This window comes from Leptidea sinapis, chromosome 14 (assembly GCF_905404315.1).
Source record: "Leptidea sinapis chromosome 14, ilLepSina1.1, whole genome shotgun sequence".
In the NCBI taxonomy this organism is placed as follows: Eukaryota; Metazoa; Arthropoda; class Insecta; order Lepidoptera; family Pieridae; genus Leptidea; species Leptidea sinapis.
The window spans coordinates 802821-824337 of record NC_066278.1 but is presented as its reverse complement, the minus strand read 5'-3'; the positions used below and the strand labels follow the sequence as shown (position 1 = coordinate 824337).

At 34.9% G+C, this 21517-nt stretch overlaps 1 protein-coding gene across 1 annotated transcript; it reads left to right on the top strand.

Moving 5' to 3' along the window:
* The first annotated feature begins 15904 nt into the window (after window positions 1-15904).
* On the top strand, window positions 15905-18272 carry LOC126967941 (uncharacterized). Its single transcript, XM_050812649.1, has 3 exons — window positions 15905-15931; window positions 15988-16284; window positions 17481-18272. The coding sequence occupies exons 1-3, from the start codon at window positions 15905-15907 to the stop codon at window positions 18030-18032; spliced, it is 876 nt and encodes a 291-aa protein (XP_050668606.1). The 3' UTR covers window positions 18033-18272.
* The last annotated feature ends 3245 nt before the right edge of the window (window positions 18273-21517 follow it).

Here is a 21517-nt window from a genome sequence, read left to right as displayed (position 1 = left end):
TGGTTGTCAGTATAACTGAATGTAGAGTACCTTGGTACATAGATTTATTTTGATGAGTCGAAAGAATAAGGAGAGAATTAAATGACGATGAGTATTATTTGTTTCCTGAACACAATATCTATTGATTATACCCATTATGAACTGCCATGCCTTAATACTGTATTTTATCGTAAATTGCTATTAACTTGTACTTTTAAACTGTATTCTTGCATGTATAGATTTATGTCTTATCTGATGTTTATAAACAAATATATTGCTTCATCAACCTAAAATGTTTTTTATTATTCTTAATTTTTAATTAACTCCTTAACATTGATCCGAATACTCTAACTCAAAATCACTCAAATGAACGAAGCCATGTACTTTGAAAAGTTTTATTTTTAATTTTATGAAGTCTAAGTACCTACTTCATTTATCAGAATTTTATCATTCCTTGTAAATTAATTATATTCGAACTTTCATAGTGGATAAAATAAAAGATTTTAAAGTAAACCAAAACTAAAATAGCATAAAAACACAATATGATGCGTCCGCCCTAACGTACGTACGTGTTAAATCAATAAATCATAAATGTAGGTATACAACGAGAACATTCGAGAACCGACAGCGGGTGACACAGATGATAGAAATCGATAGTCTGAGACGAGCTACCGCTCATAACCAGTAATACAATTTATTTGAACTTTGCAGCAAAGACTCTCTCTGAAACAATTTATTCACGTAGTGTGGGTAGTGTTTGTTTTGAAAAGGGAGTAATATTGTTTGCAGAACTTTGACTTTTCATAAAATTTTAAAGATTATTTTATAATGTAGGAAGACTTTTATTAATTGAATACTACATACACATTTAAATATAATAATGTTTAAGGTATTTTAATTAAATTGTGTTTTTGTGTGTATGTTTTTTTATTGTTAATAAAGTGTTTTCCTATTTCTTAATTCCGTGTAATAAGGATTTTTAAAAGTAATAACTTATTTTAAAATTTCCTACCATGCGTGGTCACAGGCGAGCAATGCTGCCACCAGTAATTATTGTGTATGAAAATATTAAGCGCCATCTGTTACTGAATAACTAATAATTAACGTTTATTATTAATTAATTAACTACACACGCGAAAAAAACCTTATAAATGCGTTCTTTAATATACATAAATATATGCGCCACTTGAAGTGATTTGTCACGAATTTTTGCATGTAAAATCAGCCAAACTTAAAAATCACCTGGAAATTTAAGTCGTTTTTTTAACCCGCAGTTTGCTGGTTCCATCATTACTGACAACGTGTTATTCGAATAATTCTGAGTATTTATATTCTGAGTACCTACAGTGGCTACAATAGTTCTTTCAAATTTACGAATTTTTCAAAAGCCTTAGACAATATCATTGCGTACTACATATTTACGGTAGCTGCGCTCGTTGGTCATGGGTTCTGTGCCCCGTGTCCCGTGATTAAAATTTTACTCGTGTGGGATGGAAGGTCAGTCGGGGTGAAACGCCATTCGTCATTCAAACTCTTTCACATCTCATTAATTCATATATTTATGGCATTAGTTAAATACGTAGTTTCGGTTTTTTCAATAATAAATAAAGCCCAACACAAGTTATATTGGATTCGAATAAATGCAGAAATAAAAGTAGCGGCAAAACTATAACCCACGCGTACATAATAATATTACACACTAGCGCATAACAGAATTATCCCTACAAAGTTAAGTTAGTACCTAACGGCAAATTATTTGACAGTAGACAGAGCATTTGCAATTAAACCTAGTAATACAGATTTTTTTGTAACAACAAAAAGGTTTTATGCCGCTGAAAATCCATTTACAGTTTTGAAATAAATAAATATCCCTAATTAAGACTAAAAAACATTTATTATTATCAAATTATTTATAATTTATAATAATATTTTATAAAATGCATATGCATTTTATCACTAGAATTATAATTTTGAAGTAGGTACACTGTATGGTTATACATGGGGCACACTAAAAGTTTTGAACTTCTAGCTAATCGGAACTATTTGAATTTCGCATGTTATATTTTTTAAAACGTTGCAACCTTCTTAGTAATAATAAAAAAAACAATTGGCGGGCAATCATTTGTCAATTGTTTTGTAACTCACATCAAAATTCAACGTACGCAACGAAAATGGAATTAAGTCGAAAAGATTTTAGAGCGATGATTTTTTATGATTTTGAAAGTTCTCTCTCTCTCCGCAAGACTGTGCCGCTCGTCTTCAAGATGTTTTTGGGAGAGAAGCACCTTGCTTGAGCACCGTGAGGCGATGGTTCGCTGAATTTGAGAGAGGTCGGGTTTCGGTTACATGACGAATTTCGTGAAGGACGGCCTTCAACTGCCGTTAACGAAAATAATGTGGCTACCGTTAAGCGGCTAATTGAAAAAAAACCCGCGTATTACCTACGAGACAATTCGAGGACTATTGGGGATTGGTATGAGACAAATTAAGAAAATTTTACACGAAGAATTGAAAGTGCGGAAACTTTGCTATCGTTGAATCATGTGCTGAGCTGACAGCGGAGCAGAGGCGGGCCCACGTGGAATGGTGCTCACAGATGCTAATGAAGTTCGACCACGGACATTCTAATGCTGTTTATGACATTGTCACAGGAGATGAAATGTGGATTTAGTATATTGAACCCGAAAAAAAATAGCAATCTTGTGAATGGGTGTTTAAAAATGAGAACAGGCCAACAAAACTGAGACAGGCGAGAAATGTTGGTAAAAAAATGATCGCAATTTTTTCTCAGCTACTGTTCCTATCTGCACAATTCCACTTGAAGAGTCAAAAGAGTGTTAATGACGAGTGGTATTCTACCATTTGTTTACCCAGGGTGTTAAAAAAAGTTCGCGAAAGACGACCAAAAAGACATCATTACAACGCTTCTTCACACAAGGCAACATCATTTTTAGCTTCCGAAAAAGTACAACTCGTCACCCATCCTGCACGTAGCCCCGTAGCGACCTAGCACCCTGTGATTTCTGTATTTTCCTCAAAATCAAACATTTGATGAGAGGTTTCACTTTTATCAATTCCTCAGAGGCAGTGATAGCGTTCAATCAGCACATAGAAAACATGCCATTAGATCTGTGGTCCTCCTGTTTTAAAAAATGGTTTGATCGCATGCAAAAATGTTTAAAATGTAGAGTATTTTAAAAAGTAATAAACATAATATTTTGGTTATAACATGTTGTTTTTTACTTACGCAAAACTTTTAGTGTGACCTACGTATATGTAACCAATCACCTTATTTTTGGCGCGTGCAAAATAATAACATTGCGCGCGAAATTTTCATATTTTATTTGTATCGCGTTTGTTGCTCTGTGGTAAATAAACTTGTAAACATGTCAAATTTTAATACAGAAGATGAACAATTGATAGGATTAAAATTGTTTTACTAATTAAAGGATTTATGCAATACATATTTGTTTTTTCCTCGCAAGTGTGTTGAATTAGTTCGTATGAAACTCGTGAGCTATACTTACTCACTAGACACTTGGCTGATTTACATCCTCGCCTACGACTAAGACTGCAACTCACAGCCTCGTGTATAAAGAGCAACTTAGTTCACTTGTATCATAATATACTAAGTATTATAAAACTATGCTTGTGGAAATTATTTTTTATGGAAGAGAGAACACCTCGCAAAGAAATTCAATTCAACGGTTGTATGTCGATTCTTGAAAAACGCACTGAGGAGGCACACATCGAGATAGTGAGGATCAGATGATATCCAAGATATTGTGGTTTGTCGTACGAAGGTGGAAATCGGTGACAGTCATCAGGTCAAACAGCTTCCAGGATAAATGCGGTGGAAGAGACAAGACAGAGTATTGGATCCTCAACAATTCGCGCAGCTCCGCATTGCACGCGGTGAATTCGAGCTGATATTGGGGGGCACCGGACCAGAAATGACAGCAAAACTTCATAATATGTGGCCGGACATACACTTTGTAGAGCGCTAGAATGTGTATTGCCTGTCTGACCCCCAGATTCTTGAAGATAATTAACATAGATTCGCATTGATAGAATGCATGACTTTTAATAGATTGTAATTATAATTTATTTTGTAGAACGATGGAGCTGTAAATGTACATTTAAAAGAAAATTTTAAAATTTCTTCTCACCAAAGTTAAACTCGCCGTTCGGGGTTTTTGCACTTCGCACCGGGAGTAGAACCATTATGACAAAGTAGCTTGTGCTTGTAACGCCGTAGAGCCATAGAGTTCACGAATCGTACCCGTAATCTTGACCGCATCATACCGCCAGAACCGGCATTAGATTTGACTACTTGAATGTTTTTTTTTATGGAAAAAGGAGGACAAAGGAGCGGACGGGTCACCTGGTGTTAAGTGATCAACGCCGCCCACATTCTCTTCAACCCCAGTGGCATCACAGGAGCGTTGGCAGCCTTTAAGGAAGGTGTACGCGCTTTTTTGATGCCGCTCAGAATTTTTGTTTTTCAAAATGTGTCATAATAATGAAAATTATGTTGCGCACAAACAGTCAGTCCCGAGACAATTTGAATTTTGATTGATGACGTCTCTTTATAACAAACTCTTCTATGCGGTACTAACTAAGAAAAGATGAACAACACACGAAATCACGCACAGCGGACAAAATGGTCGTCGCGTTTAGGTTGTTTCAATCAACAGAAAAATAATCGAAAATTACTTTTACAATCTTAAAACTATTGTATGTAACATAGTATAATATATATTTTATAATTAAACTACACGTATAACATAAGCTTCATCCTGTAAGCTGTTATCTTAATTAATTAATATTTCGTTTTTGTCTGTGCCACACGCTAACCTTATATAAATTACATTGATCCGAATACTCTACCTCTATAAATATATATATGATATTATTATAACCTTGTCGTACACGTAGGTATGACACAAATGTTTTCGTGGGACAATAGCTGTCACACAGATAATCGATATGCTCTTCGCCAGAAAACTAGTGACCGGATTTTTCCATCAACACATACGATTAGATACGATCTGTTTCTTGAGTCATGTACACGCAATGGTGACTGTCTGAAGAGAATAAAATACGAGATTGACACGACGTACCCTTAACGGTGATACGCCCTGCTCCTCAGGATTGTCAAGTGCATCACGTATTTAATATTTTAAATCATCACTTACCTAGAGTTGTTGGTGTTGAATCTATAAGGTTTGTGGTGATACAGACCGGAAGTCCGATGTACCTGCCATCACATAATTATCCGTTGGTAGTTCATAAAAGTAGCATATTGTTCCGTCTGTTTGTCATACGTTGCACCACCATTTAAGTACTTAGGTACATATTTTTGTAATGATAAGCCTATGACTCAACGCGCAGCAAAATAACTGATTAAGAAATCAAGTCACTAGAATTCTGTTATTATATTATTATGTGGGTACAGTGACAATAGCTGCGTTATTATTTTAATATAGGTACTTGTCTTATATCTAAGAGCTTATAACTACTTGTAATAATATATATTCTTTGCCTATACATCATATTCAGTTATCGTAGTTAGCATTTTCCAATCCGTACTTTTGCACATAGTACTTATTTTGCTTTGATTAACGCGATTGTTACATTTTTACACACTACACACACACACACACACGCACTCACACTAAACCGCACACGCAAAATACGTCTTATTATAAATATTGTAAATCCATTATTAGAAGTAAGTTCTACAATAGTATTATTATAACCTAACTTAAGTTCTGTGGATTTTGTGATGTATTAAATAAATAAATAAAACACTTTTAAAAGATTATAACGCGTGTAATTGTAACTGTTTTTACGTTTCAAGACATATATACAATACGCATTCATCTGCAGTCCCCCTGAAAACGAGATCTGGAAAGGTCTTGAAACGTCGGGTTAACAACAACAATTACACGAATTTTAATCCTTTAAAATTGTTTAATTTAAATATCGTAGTTATTACAGTCATTGGAAACATTAACATGCTCGCGCGCAGATTTGCTAAATGCAGTTACGAAGTGAAGGGCACCCTCTTCAGGGCATACTGCCAGTGTTTCTATACCTGTCAGTAATAGTACCGATACAATATGGGTGCAATATAATGATGCAGACCGCATTCTTATGAAATTTCCGAAGTACTGCAGCGCGTCGGCCATGTTCGACGAGAAGGGAATTCCCGAGTTCTTTGCTGTTATCAGAGCTCGTATATCTTCCTTCTGGGAAAGATTAAGTAGTTCTGGAAACACCATCCTCCAGGTGCAGGTCCTCCTCCACCTTCAGTGTACAAAGCTTTTATTTTCTTTTTGTTTCTAATTGAATTAATTTTATTGTATAATTTTATTGTCTACTATTTTATTTATCTGTACGACTAAATATTGTGATATGGGATTTTATGCCTGCAATAAAGATTTATTATTATTACTATTATGTGGCTGGTGTCAGTTTTGATATTACATTATTAAAGTAATTACAAAAGCCGAAACTAGGACAATAGTAGATTTTACAACGAGAACCATAACCAAACCAAAACGAACCATTTTTATCCGACACTTTTAGTTTTGTGGACGAGTTATAAACTCTGCTTTTCATTTCGATTGCGAGGAAATAAAACAGTAGTATAACATGGACTGTTTAACAATTTTAGCAATTTTGAAGAAATTAATAAACACACAAAAAAACAAAACCTGTTTCTCGACGCTTTTTTTAATCTTATGACATTGATATTAGGCTTGGGCTCCAGACCTATACAGCCTACTATTAAATTAATTTTGTAATATATATATATATTTTTAATTAATTAAATAACCTACCATATCTTAATTAAAATTTTAATATCTCTTATTTCTTAAAAACACACGGGGTAAATAAATTAAGGAAATATTATAAAATAACAAATTCTATCTCTGAACTTTTTATTGTGTTTGGCTGTATGGCTCAGTTTCTTTGCCTTATTGATACATTTATGAGTAGATACTTTTGTGCACTTGTGCACAAAAATCGATTTTGTGCAGCCTATATCGCGCACAAATAAGCAATTTCAGAGCATGAGAAGTCAAAATAAATTTTATCGATCATCGATTTATGATAATACAATTCAACATATTTGTCACTTAAAACTATCCACATTAACATAGTAAATAACTATTAATGAAAAGTATACCTTATCACTTAAAAATAAGGCTTACTGTACAAAGCTATCTAAAAACAAAGTCGATGAGATACACGCGTCAATGAATTTGCGTTTTTTCGTTACGACTATGACAAATAAAATATTATACGATAATTTCATGACATTAATCTCACAACTATCTACAGTATAATGATTTGAAATTATAATTATTTACCGAAAACAAATAAACTAAGACATATTTTGTGTCCTAGAAATGTTATCTGTTCCATTTTTAAAGGAACGCTAGCCTAGCTAGCTAGGCTCTGGTTCGACCCATAGACTTGGAATAGACAGACAGCCTGTATTAATAGCAAGACAATTCGTGACCACCAATTTTGTTTTGTGCGTGAGTGCGTAAGCTATTAGGCTTACCCCCTTATTCATAATAGTCTGCTAACTTAAAGCATTGCTGATTCTCACTCTGTCTTATTCTATTGACCTAAGTCGGAATGCGAAAAAACACTCCTTAGCGGCTGCTTAAAGTTACCGGACCATAATGAATAAGGGGGAGTATTTAAAATACTACGGAGGAAACTACTACTTAAAATCCAGGTAGGATTACCAGGATTACCAAGCGCATCTGACTGTTTCCGACTTGTCAATCAAAACATTTACAATAGATTCGCTTTCCTTTTCTATCTTGCTGTATCTCCGTTAGAGACGTTAATTGTCTAAACCTTAGTATATTGTAACTCTATGGGTTCGAGGATACTAAACATAATTATAGTGATATTTATAGTTCATATAATTTATAGTTTAGTCATGGGATGAATATTTCATCGAAGTTTCCTCTAGAACAATACACAACGCACTATATATGTGCTTGTTTTGCTTCTTGCTTTACAAGAAAAGCCTTTCACTTGTTAACAAATTTAAAAAAAATATATAAGGCGCTGAATTTTTGAAATTCAAATTGCGCACGATTTAGATCGAGTTTTATTCAATTTCTTCTATAAAATTATATACATTTCAGTAAACCGATGAATTATTACTTCGTTTTTTTTTAAAGTGATATGATAACCCTCACTTCTGGGATTAATTAAACAAATTAAATATGAAAACAAAATTTATGTAACAAAATGACAAAGGAAATGTGAATACTCTTTGAACTGTTTACGAATGTTATATTCTAATCAAAAATCTATTTCAAACAATTTTTACCTCAAAGTGAGATAATGTGTACACAAAGCGTTATTCCAGGAAGATAAAGAAGATTCAGCAGTTAGTCAAACTTGTTCAATTCTATGAATATTATTTCTTGAGAATGAGAATGTGCTCTTGAATCTATTTTCCAGGAATCTATAAACCTAAATATTTATTGTTTTAGATGTTCTTTTACGATACCGAGTTTAAGTGTATAACCTCGATGGAAATATATGGGCTTCTATACAAATAGATTATAATAGAATTACTTTAATCTTATTACTTGAAAGAGTTGAAAGGCGTTGAGATATTTTCATGTAAGTTCCATGATATTGAGTTTTAAGGCTTCGTCGATATAATTTTAGCTTTGACTACTATGTAACATTGGATATTAAAATTTTGTTAGGAAGATTATATTGCTCTATAAATTTTATCTTTCTTTTATAATTTTTGTAATTAGTGCTGATTTTAGCTGTTGCTTTTATTAACTCAAGATTATAGTTGTCAAAGACCTCAATTGGCATTTGGTGATGAAGATCCATCTTGTTTTCTACAGTGTATTACTGTGAATTCAGTCGTGGACGTGAAGTGGAAGTGAGTTTCGTGAAGATCGCTCGGCGACTGCTGTTACCAAAATTAATATTGATACCTTACGGCGACTGATTGAAACTAATAAAGAATACATGTTTTCAATTAACACCAGCTGCACCTGCAAATATTCAAATCATACAACGCTTCCAGAATAAAGTATTAAGGGAAATTGTGAACGCACCTTGGTACATTCGAAACAGCGAACTCCATCGGGACCTTAACATTGAGTTCGTTTGCAAAGTTAAACTTAAACATAGACTTCACCATCACGTGAATGTCAAGGTAATCCAGCTCCTTGACAACACTGATATAGTAAGAAGACTAAAACGAACAAAAACTTTTGAGTTATTGAAACACAATATAACAATAGTGATATTATAAAAGACACATGAACAAAGTGATTTCCTCTTAATAGAGACATTAAGAAATGTGTTAATTTCCACATTCTTAGTTTAATCTATCTAGCAGTTTAAGTTAAAATTGAATTACTTATTAGTCTAAGTTAAGGCTAGATTGTAATACAAATGGGGCAACATTATAATAACAATATTATGTTCCCTAAAGTAAGGAAATAAAAATATATTTTCAAATTCATACCGTATTAGACATTGATAGTCTAATACTAGACTTGTTAAGTGCACAAGACTTATCATGTACCTATATCTGAAGGCTTGGAAGCTTTGCAATCGATGGATACCACATTATTTAACAGGACCAGAAACAACTGCGTGTAGAGTGTATATTACCAGTGGAAGGTTCAATTGCACAGGATGCCGGCTAGATTATGGGTACCACAACGGTGCCCATTTCAGCCGTGAAGCACTAATGTGTAATCATTACTGTTTCGGTCTGAAGGGCGCCGTAGCTAGTGAAATTACTGGGCAAATGAAACTTAACATGTAACGTCTCAAGGTGACGAGCGCAATTATAGTGCCGCTCAGAATTTTTGGGTTTTACAAGAATCCTGAGCGGCTGCAATGTAATGGGCAGGGCGCATCAATTACCATCAGCTGAACGTCCTGCTCGTCTCGTTTTTCATATTTTATATTATATATTTTCATAAAAATAAGGTTCCAAAGAATTCAAAAGTATTTAAATAGTAAATGAATATACTTTGATAAACAATAAGTATGTCATAAACCATAATATGTTGCTTTATTAGAGATTCTAGACAGTTTCAGTACGTTCAAGTAAAAAGAGCGAGCTTGCCTTGTAGGAAATAAACATAAGTAAAAGCCTACATATTGGGTTTAACAGTTTTAAATAATTTTTGTAACACAAAGCATGCCTAGGAATAACTGTAACTACTGTTCATTACGATGGTGGTCCATTCAATAAATAAATAAAAAATAGCATAAAAATTATGTTATTCTAAAGGGGTCGTCCATAAATTACGTGAGGTGTTTTTTTGAAATTTCTGTACCTCCCCCCCCCCCCCAGTGATGTGTCGTGAGATTTTATTCAACCCCCTCCCCCATCCCCCAATCTCACGTGAGATTTTTCAAAATGGGGGTGTCTTACGTAAACGCGTTGGATTGTTATTGTAAAAATAAAAATAAAAATTGCTTCGTGCTTTTATTTACGACTAGTTAAGAATAGTTATCAATATTGCTGAGGGTTATAAGTGTAATAAAATTTTTAACAATAGAATACTTACTTAAATCGTAACTACTGTGATTAAAAAAAGAATATCTACTCTAATTCAGTCCATGGAGAATCATGCACGGTCTCAAGAGAGACTATTAGATCCAACATGTCCGTATGATAAAATGGATCAAAATAGTATATTTTTTTTTGTTTCAATTAGAAAAAAATTGCGTGATATTTGCTGAGATCCCCCCCCCCCTCTCTGCAACGTAAGATTAGATGAGATTTGATCTCGACCCCCTCCCCCCCCCCCCCTTAAACATCTCACGTAATTTATGGACGCCCCCAAAGGACACATGAACTGACATGACTTCCCCTTGATAGAGACATTAAGAAAAGTCCTAATGGACATTTTCTTAGCTTAGTGTATCTGGCAGTACTTAAAGTCGAATTACTTATTAGCCTACGGTAAGGCTAGATTGTAATGTAAGTCGGGCATAGCCCGCCTACTACAAAAAAATATATATTTATCTTATGACGTGTATAGGCCAATTTAGCAAATTAAGATGTTATGTTTCAGGCAGCAATAACGTCAGATGTTATTGTAATTGAAGTGTGGACATGTTACCAGTTGTTACCGGTCGAGAGCAACTGTTGTGTGAAACCTTAGAATGTGCGGTTTTAATTGGTTGTCATTTAGAACCACAATAAACATGCGCGTGTCGTTGTGGAACAAGACATGATTGTGTTAAAGAAAAACAAATAAATAAATTTCAAATTTGGAACGTGATATATAATGTAAACGAAAACTTAATGAACATTTGCAGTTCGTTGCCCCGTCAGAATTGCGTGAAACAATTGGCGTGATCACAGATTTTGAAACCTTTTACCTTTCATTTCTTAAGATCACGCCTGTTGTGTGTTTAATGTAACAATAACATCCATAACTTAGACGTTAACTTAACTGGACATAAAGAATTCAGTTAAAAACAAAATACGAAAAATTTAAACTATTTTTTTCTTCTTTACTTCATCGAGTAATTGCTGCGAATCGATAAACATTAAAGAAAGGATTGCTTACCTACCATCATAAATAATAAGGATTTAATACCCACTATAATATATATAGTTACCCAACTTTAATCCCCAAACATAGTTTAATATGTATGGCATCTTATTTTTTTATGAGGGGAGGGGAATAATAATAGTATAAATGTAATATAGTCCTTTTTCGCCTGTCTCCTTTCTCTTGGGAGAGAAGTTCGCCTTCGTTGAAGACTGACAGGGCACTTGCCAAAAGCCAACCACAGGTGGTGTTTAGTGGGTAGGCACTTAGGTTTCACATGAGTCCCATATTACCATGGTATGCATGAGTATTCCACCTCCCTCCCATCGTTGTCCCGAAGGGTAGCTCTTTTCCTTTGTCTTGAGCAATTAACGAAGTTCGAACTAGATTAAATGATAACCAGCTATAATGTAAGGTAGCTTTATAACAATTAAGGTAATTTATGTCTTAACAACACAATCCAGTCAGAGTTGGTTGGTTTAAGCACTGAAGCGATAAGAGCACAGATATTTGGTGGGAGGCTCCTTTGCACAGAATGCCGGCTAGGTTATGGGTCCTACAACGGCGCTTTTTCTGCTGTGAAGCAGTAATGTGTAAACATTACTATGTTTCGGTCTGAAGGGCGCCGTAGCTAGTGAAATTACTGGGCAAATAAGACTTAACATCTTATGTCCTCAAGGTGACGAGCGCAATTGTAGAGCCGCTCAGAATTTTTAGGCTTTTCAAGAATCCTGTGCGGCACTGCATTGTAATGGGCAGGGCGTATCAATACCATCAGCTGAACGACCTGCTCGTCCTTTATTTTCATAAAAAAAAACCTAACTCCGATCGTTGTCCCAAAGGGTAACCCTTTTTCCGGGCGCAAAAAAAACTAGGATATTCAAAAAGTAACGAGCAAATAACTACAATCGAACTAGATTTAATGAATACCAGCAATAATGTAAAGTAGCTTTATAACAATTAAGGTAATTTATGTCTCAACAACACAATCCAGTCAGAGTTGGTTGGTTCAAGCACTGAAGCGATAAGAGTGTGTTGCGCGCATGATAACAATGAATACATTCTGGTTTACACCGGATTTGTGGTCAGGTAAAAAAATATAGATATAACTCACGTACCAATAACAATTATCTACTTTATCATATTTTAACTGCGTGGCGATAGTCATAATTATGAATCGGTCATATTATGACCACAAACATATACTCGGCTAACTTCGATTTTGATATTATTTACTTAATTAATGATTTTGGTTTGAATTAGTAAACGAGCCTATGTTTTGTGATTATATATTCAAATTCAATTATTTTTTATTCAAAATAGGATATTAAATCACTTATTGAAAGTCAAAAAGTACCACCCATTACAAAAGAATGACTCAGACCTTTTATAATAAAGTCTCAGCCACTGTTCAGGCATTACCTATAAATAAATTGAAATGTTTTATTAAAAAATGGCTCTGTCGTAAGTCCTACTACTCTACAGCTGAATATCTAAGTGATCGGACAGCCTGGGACCAGATTACGATTATTTTATAGTAATAGCAATGACAGTACAATATTGTATATTTGAATAAAAAAAAACGCAAAAAAAAATGCTGGGAGAGTTTATTACGCCGCTTCTTCTCTCTCAGAGCGCTATTTGTTTCCGAAGCGGTAGTAGTATCTAGTAAATTAGAAATTACATCAATAAGAATTCTAACGGAATCAATTTTGAGAAAATAAATGCCTTTTATGCCTAATATAATGCCTATTCTGCTTTTTTTTTATCTCATTCAGAATTACAATCTTTCATAGTTATTAAAAATTAGTTGAATTTTATATAAAGCGTGTTTTTTAATTTCTTTAAACTATTATTAATTTTTCATTTTTTAATTAAATTTTCTATAAAAGCGTATTTTTAAAACTATTAATAGGTAGTTTAACATCAATTCCTGCCTTATCGACTATAAATAAAAATTATATAAATTGACAAAAATCTTAGTTTGCAAATTAAATAATGGAAAAATCTTATCAAATTAGTGTAGTGGTCCTCGATAAATCTACAAAGTTTGAATGAAATCGGGCCGTTTAAAGTGGGTCAAAATCGCGTCTAAAGGAGTCAGTTACAAACATACATACATTAAACATAAAAACTTAGTGCACTCAGTAAGGCGAGACAGTACTTCACTAAAAGCCACCTCCTGCAACTTTATAAGGCGCAAATTTGGCCTCACATGGAGTACTGTTCTCACCTCTGGGCGGGTGCTCCCCAGTACCAGCTTCCGCATACAACGAAGAGCGGTTCGAATAATCGACGAACATTCTTTGGCATTGTGTAGAGATGTGGGTTCTCTCTGCATCTTCTACCGCATTTATCACGGGGAGTGCTCAGAGGAGCTCTTCGGGTTGATTCCAGCGGCCGAATTCCACCATCGGACATTACGTGCAAAGTACCACCCGCACCACGTAGACGTCTAGCATTCCACAACCGCGCGTTTCCGAAATTTCTTGCCTTGCACAGCCACTTTGTGGAATCAATTAGCGGCTGCGGTTTTCCCGAATAGATACGACTTAGGGACCTTCAAGAAAAAAGCATACTCCCACCTTAAAGGCCGGCAACGCATTTCTTGACACACCTGTTGTTGCGGATGTCCATGGGCGGTTGCCTCATCTCTCCCCATCCCGTGAGTCTCTTGCCCGTTTGCCCCCTCTTATATAAAAAAAAATACATACTAATATACCTAATACCTACAAGTGAAGCTAATATAAAGCGTATAATAAGCACGCATGAAACTGCTAATGGGAAGGAATCGATAGAGGTTTGCCATAACGATAACCTTACGAAAAGGAAAGTATTATAATCTAGTAACGAGAATGAGCGAGACAAAATATCACCGCAATCTTTTGTTGTTTAAAAATATTGTGAAGATAATTATCGTGTAATTTAATAACAGAATAAAAATATTATAATTGCGGTCACTAGGGAGGTACATCAACCGCAATAAATGTTCTTTATGATATAAATAGCAATCTATTTATAACATAAAGCTACCTATGTAAAATGATTACTGCATATAGCTTTGCCATCTGGAATTATCTAATGCTATCCATTTGGGATTAGAAGTCTTCTTGCTAGGTGGTCAGATTACAGAGGTAATCTAGCTCTGTGACAACACTGATATAGTAAGAAGACTAAAACGAACAAAACCTTTTGAGTGAGTGAAGTGCTAGTGAATTAGTGTTATACAATAAAAAAATAGTGATATTATAAAAGACACATGAGCAAAGTGACTTCCCCTTAATAGAGACGTTAATCTATCTAGCAGTTTAATTTAAAGTAAAATTACTTATTAGTTAAGGCTAGATTGTAATGCAAGTGGGGCAACATTATAATAACTATATTATTATGTTCCCTAATTGAAAGAAAAAAAACTGGAGTTATCTAATGCTATCCATCTGAGATTAGAAGTCTTCTCGCTAGTTGGTCATAGATTAGCTTATAACTTTGATTTCCCTAGTTTGTTACGGCCCTAAAATCAGTCACACAAAATATAGGGGCACAAACAAATGTGTGGTTTTTAGTATGGTTTAAAGTAAGGTTTCAGAAGTAGTGTCCGCTTTCGATTAGTAGATGTTGTTTCTCTTCACGTTACCTGCTTAAAAATCACAAATAAATGGTTAGAATTAAATATTTCGTGGTTTGACCAATATTCAACGAATGAATAATCTCGTCACACATTGGCCAGACATCGACAAGCGATCGTACCGTTACAAAATTTAACGAATTTTCAGACAGCACGCAAAATAAGCACTACTCGAAAACAAACTTTCATATCAAACAATACAGTCGACTTGTATGAGATTGTGGTGATTTTCTATTCCCGAGTAGTGTAGAGGAGGAGTTATAGATAGGAAAGGATAAATTATTAATATAACATGTCATATTATTGCGCTCTGTTTATTTGCAAAGATGAATCTAGTACACATCTTATTGATTTTACTGGTCACTATCCCCCTGAGTTGGATCAGCGCGGAATCATCATCAACGGCTATGTGACGTCATCGGCATTCATTATGTAGGCCATACACGCTACGGTCTACCGGAGAGGTAATCTGTGCAGGTTATGCCTGCGCAGGTAGACCGGAATGTGTGTGGGAATAGACCTGTGCAGGTTTTTGAACCTGCGCAGGCGACCGGCGCAAGATCGAAAATCGATTCTTTCGAGTGACACCGTACGGTGTACCTGTGCGTGTGTGCGTGTACTCCGGTCGCCTGCGCAGGTCGAGTCAGTTGTTTCCTAGTGTTTCTTTCAGACGGTTGTCTCATCGCTCGCATCTTATTGCCAGAAAATGGCACCACCAGATTCAACTAAAAAAGTCCTTGAAGATTTTATCGAAATGTATAGAAGTAATCCATGTCTTTGGCAAATTAGAAACAAAGATTACATCGAGACAAAAAAGAAGCTGCTTATAAATTACTAATAGAAAAATTGAGAGAAATTGAGCCAGGTGCGAACAAAGATGTAGTTGTGAAAAAGATCAATAACTTAAGAAGCAATGTTAGGAAGGAAAAGAAGAAATATGAGCAATCTTTAAAGTCTGGGGCATCTGCTGATGATGTGTACCGTATTAAACTGTGGTACTACGATTTGTTCAATTTCATTCATGATCAATGCACTCCAAGGGAATCTTCATCCAACTTAGATAGTGATGACGAAAATAGTTGTGAGGTAAGTAAAATATTTCATACTTTGTAGTATAATTTTTTATTGAGTTCAATACATGTAACACATAATTATTTTGTATTTACAGTCATTCTAAATTTCACTAAAGCTTATAATATAACTATTAGTGATGTTCCGGATATCCGTATCATCGAAAATAAAGATCCGTATCCGCGTAACGATCCTGTACATCACTAATAACTATGTATTTAGAACTACCTACTCTGCCCGTTCAGCCTTATTTTTTAATTTACATGATCATTTTGCCATGGAACCCTTCCCTCCTGATTGAAATAATTCATAAAATTGTTTCGGACAATCTTCGCGTTGTTCAAAGTATATCCTAGGTTTCTTCTTTCCAAGTTTTCCATGGTATTATTTTGTGTATTGTATCCTTCAGAAATTATAGTCCCGTTTTCAGAGTTTTCTCGATAAAAAGATTTTTGAGGTGCATAAGACTTTTTTGAGTGTTCAATTAAAAAGTTATGTAATACACAAGATGCTTTCACTACTTTATCGGTATTTTCGGGTTCTAAATTTATATGAGTATAAAATATCCGAAATCGTGATGCCATTATCCCGAAAGCGTTTTCAACAGTCCGCCTCGCACGAGATAATCTGTAATTCAGAATTTTTCTTTCTTGCGATGTTAAATCTGCCTGCCGAAACGGTTTTATCATATCGAGGCGTAATGGGAACGCGTCATCTGCCACAAATACATATGGTAAATTTCGGTTACTTCCTGTTAACAATTCACTGCTTGGAATACGTAAATCACTATTTTCTAATTTTTCAAAAAATTTAGTGTTTTGTAGAACCCCTCCATCGGATATTCTGCCATTCATGCCAATGTCTATATACATAAATTGGTATTTTGCATTAACAATTGCCATAAGAACTACGCTATGTTGCCCTTTATAATTATAAAAATACGATCCACTATTAGCCGGTGGAACAATCGCTATGTGCTTTCCATCTATTGCACCAAGACAATGAGGAAAGTTCCATCGATCTTCATACATCCTTGCTATTTCCTTCCACTCTTCTTCAGATGTAGGAAACTGTAATATAAAAATAACAGATTTATCATTTATACAATAAGCAGTTATTTTTGATATGAAATATCTATAACGGCAGGACACAAAAATATATCATAATTATTTTATGTTATTAACATAATATGTAATTATTTATGTTTTTAGAAAGACAACACTGAAGACTCTTCAAATGCCGCTGAAGAATATTCATCCAACAGCGTATCTACCCACAACGAGGCTCGATCAACATCGTCAAATAATAATAACTCATCTCGCCCACCAAAACCTTGTAAAACAAAAAGAAAAGATGAAAGCTTAGCAAATGAAGTATTGGAATCGGTACGAGATCACTTTAAGCGTCCTCGCCCAATTGTAACAGAAGATAGGTGCGATATTATTGGAAAAAATGTGGCGATGAAATTGAGGGCTTTAGATGCGAAACAAATAATAGTCGCAGAAAAACTTATAAATGATTTACTTTTTGAAGCAGAAATAGGAAACCTCACTCCCGAGCATGCCTATATTAACATGAGAGATATTTTGAAACAAAATCAACGAAGCTATGTTCCTGCTCAGCAATATCGACAACATGCATATCAGTCCTCTCCTAATTCAAATAGGGCATATACCCCTGTAAGTTTTGTTTCTTCCGGAAGTCCTAGTCCACCCTGCCTTCCATTCCATACTAGTCAAAATTCAGAGTATATTTCTCAATAATTTCATACTAGCCATCTACTCAACAGTTCCCAAAGCAATCCTTACTCGCCACAAATACGAACACCTACAATTCCAGGAAATCAGCCCAATGAAACAGATGTAGTTTTATCGACTCCAGATTCGGCAGCGACATTCCTTAATAATTTCAATGTTGATAATTAATAATTTGTACGCGACAGTTTTGTACTTTAATGATTAAAATTAAAATCGTATTTTTTTCAATAAATATTATCTGTAATATAGCAGTGTTTTAATGACTTACCTTCAAATAATCTCTTCTAAGTACTTTACACAAAGCCTCACATGTTTCAGGAATAATTTTACCAAGTGCCTGAGGCGAAATAATTGTTGAAAACTTTAGGTCCTCATAACTTCTGCCAGTTGCGAGAAATCTCAATGTAACTGATAATCTTTCGTGCGCAGAAATACTATTTCTCATAACTGTGTCTTCTTTTTTTATCATAGGAGTTACCATTTCAAGTAGTTTAAGGTATGTTTTCTCGTCCATTCGAAGATAGTTTTTAAAATCTTCTGGTTCAAATTTCAATTCATTTATTAATTTAACATGACTATATGTTTTCCTTTTCAATAACCAATGCTTACACCACTTTCTTCGCTTGTTTTTCGTATCATTTTTCTTCAAAATTAAAGCAAGACCTAGCAACGCCAGCGTGTCATCGTCCATATTCGATGCCATCGCAAAGAGAACTGAAGACCGCTCCGATACACCGGAACGTCCCCATACACGCTACCATTGTTCGGTTGACCTACGCAGGCACACCTGCACAGATTACCTCTCCGGTAGACCGTAGCGTGTATGGCCTCCTTTAGATTGCAAGCCGTACTCTTGATTGGTGCTTTGTAAGTGTTTGCCTACGCCTGACGTCACCAAGATGGCGGCCTGTCTCTTGGGGCTGGCTTGGGGTTCCCACAAGCATACAGCCGGTCTGATTTTCCAGTCTCCTTAGGAAACGCCCAGCGACTGTTGTTGCGTAGACTTTGCGGCCTCCACGGCCCACATCCTATGTCGCTGTAAAAGCCTTCAGGGCTGACAGCATAGAGGAGGCTTTTAGTCGGTAGGACATCCGAGTCCGACATATGGGCCCCATTTCGGGGTCTTCAATACGTAAATGTATTTTCCTCATAAAAAAACGTGCGCGTTTTAAATTATTGCGCCAATCATTGAGTGATTTTTTTAAGTTCGTGTTCTATACTATACGATACACAAATAAAATTTGAAAACAAAATGCGGGACTCGAACCCACGACCTCTCGCGTTCCGCTTGAGTGCTCTCCCAAATGAGCTAACTGTTCGAGTGACGTATCGTGATATAATCTGTATGCTTTATTCAATACTACTTACAATAGGACTACTTTATAGTTGAAAAAGGCCAAAAGTGGAACCTACTGTTCACGGCCTTCGTTGGTACGAGTATGTTGCCCGTATTTATAAATAACATTAATAATTATATAACAGTGAATAAATTTTCTGTACAGTTATACTTAATAATGTTTATTAAGTTATATTAAATAGAAACCTTATTAAGTGGTATAAATGTGCAAGTCACTCAATGTTATTATAACACACACAGATTGTAAAGGATTTTTTGTCTTAAAGCTGGGGATTCATTTGTGTTTATTGTTTAATGACTAAGCGGAAAAAAAATTACAAAAACTGACTTATTATTTCTATTTATAGTTAATTTTTCTCTTTATAATCAGGTGAGGAGACAAACAAGGTGTTCAACTGATAAGTGCAATCCCTAACCATCAATTAAGAATGTGTCACTTTACTAGATTTTTGAATAATTAAATTATATTGTTAATCATTTTGAGACATAACCTAGGACATATCTTGCAAATTCCTGCAAATTGCGACATATTTTGGCCTCATAATGCGAAGGGGTAATGAGAACCTGGGGAAATTGATCGTACCTAGTTGGGAACACAAATGGCAAGAGAGCCCGCGGAGGCCGATCTCCTACCAGATGGACCGACCCAATAAAAGACTCCAGATCCCGAGGCTTGAGGTGCACGAACAGTCCGTGCAAACCAACCTTCCTCCAATGAAAATATACAAAATATAATACTCGAGGCTGTGGCATAAAAACCGATACGAAATTAAACTTTTCACACGCAGAAACAAATTTATCAATAATTACGATCAAAATCACCAACTTTTGATTATATTTTTAGACCGTTTGAATGGAAATGTTCGTTTGAAAAATGAAAACTTCCGGATTAAAAAACAATGTTGACCAGAAGCGTAATTAAAGCTTTTTATTTGCCAGCTCTTCAAGAGTTCTTCAAATCGATCGATTTGTTTTTATAAAATCGCCACGTATCTATATTTTAGCCAAAAAATTGTTCCTACTTTTTTCAATGTTTCTTTCGATTAAAAACGTTATCAATGGACTGGAGTATCTATCTGTTCAAAATGTTTACTGCCAGTATTATTTGGAATTTATTTATTGTTGTTTTTATTATAATTATCTTCATTATTAACTTTTATCTCTTATTGTCTTTTATAGGTTGAATATTGCTCCGATAATGGACGCAATTTCAATGATATGTGATGATATAATATGATGCGATGGATTAGAATGACTTTATTACATATTATATGCAACACAAAAAAGTTGTTTCAAAGTAACGCGGGCTAATTATCGTATGTTTTTAATGTACTATGTTAAACCATAAAAATTTATATTCAATAGCCTGAGGGCGGTTGCTCCACTCTATGGTGTCACTAAAAAGTCGTTTATATGTTATAGCTGCCAAAAAAGCGTTTTTAAACAATTCTTTTGAATTTCGTAACACATTTGTTGTGAAAATTTACTGGAATTATGTTGTAAGATCATATTATACGCATCGCCAAACAAAAGACTTACAAATTCGACTTAGCTGAGTAGTAGGCATAATAATATTATATTATTTCTTGTCAATGTAAGTGTATATCCCACCGGTGTCTCGTAGTTAGCACGGGGCAAGAAACACAGAAGGGGACTCAAGGCCAAGTTTGCCCAGCGAATTATGAATGAAATTGGGAATTGAATGAACGCACGCGATGACAGTAACTGTTTAGATGATTGCCTTTTTCGACGGATTTCTCTTTATGAAAATTCTTTTGTATTTTCAAAAATCGTCGCCATTTTTCTTATGTTCGTGGTGCCAAGTTAAAAAATTAAAATTACGACATAATTATACTTATATGGGTTATATACCTAATGTAATCTCTATTTAGTGTCACGTAATAAGTAATTACCACCAACTTTTAAATGGTATAGAGGATTACTATTGTATACTTTTTACTTACGAAAATAGAGTTTTTAAATTAACAACAAAATCTTAGTTCTTGATGAAGGCATCACCTCACCACCACAAGAACCTCCCGTTCACGCACTCGACGCTTGGAGTAGCCGTAAGGACTCGCACCACGACGCCACCACAAGCAATGCCTCCTGACCTAAACAACTCTTGTCATGA

Bases quoted from the DNA above. Each gene is read 5' to 3' on its own strand.
- LOC126967941 (XM_050812649.1), top strand. From the start codon at position 15,905: ATGGCACCACCAGATTCAACTAAAAAA. The intron at 15,932-15,987 runs GTCCTTGAAGAT...TTGGCAAATTAG, and splicing joins CACCAGATTCAACTAAAAAA to AAACAAAGATTACATCGAGA. The intron at 16,285-17,480 runs GTAAGTAAAATA...TTATGTTTTTAG, and splicing joins ATGACGAAAATAGTTGTGAG to AAAGACAACACTGAAGACTC.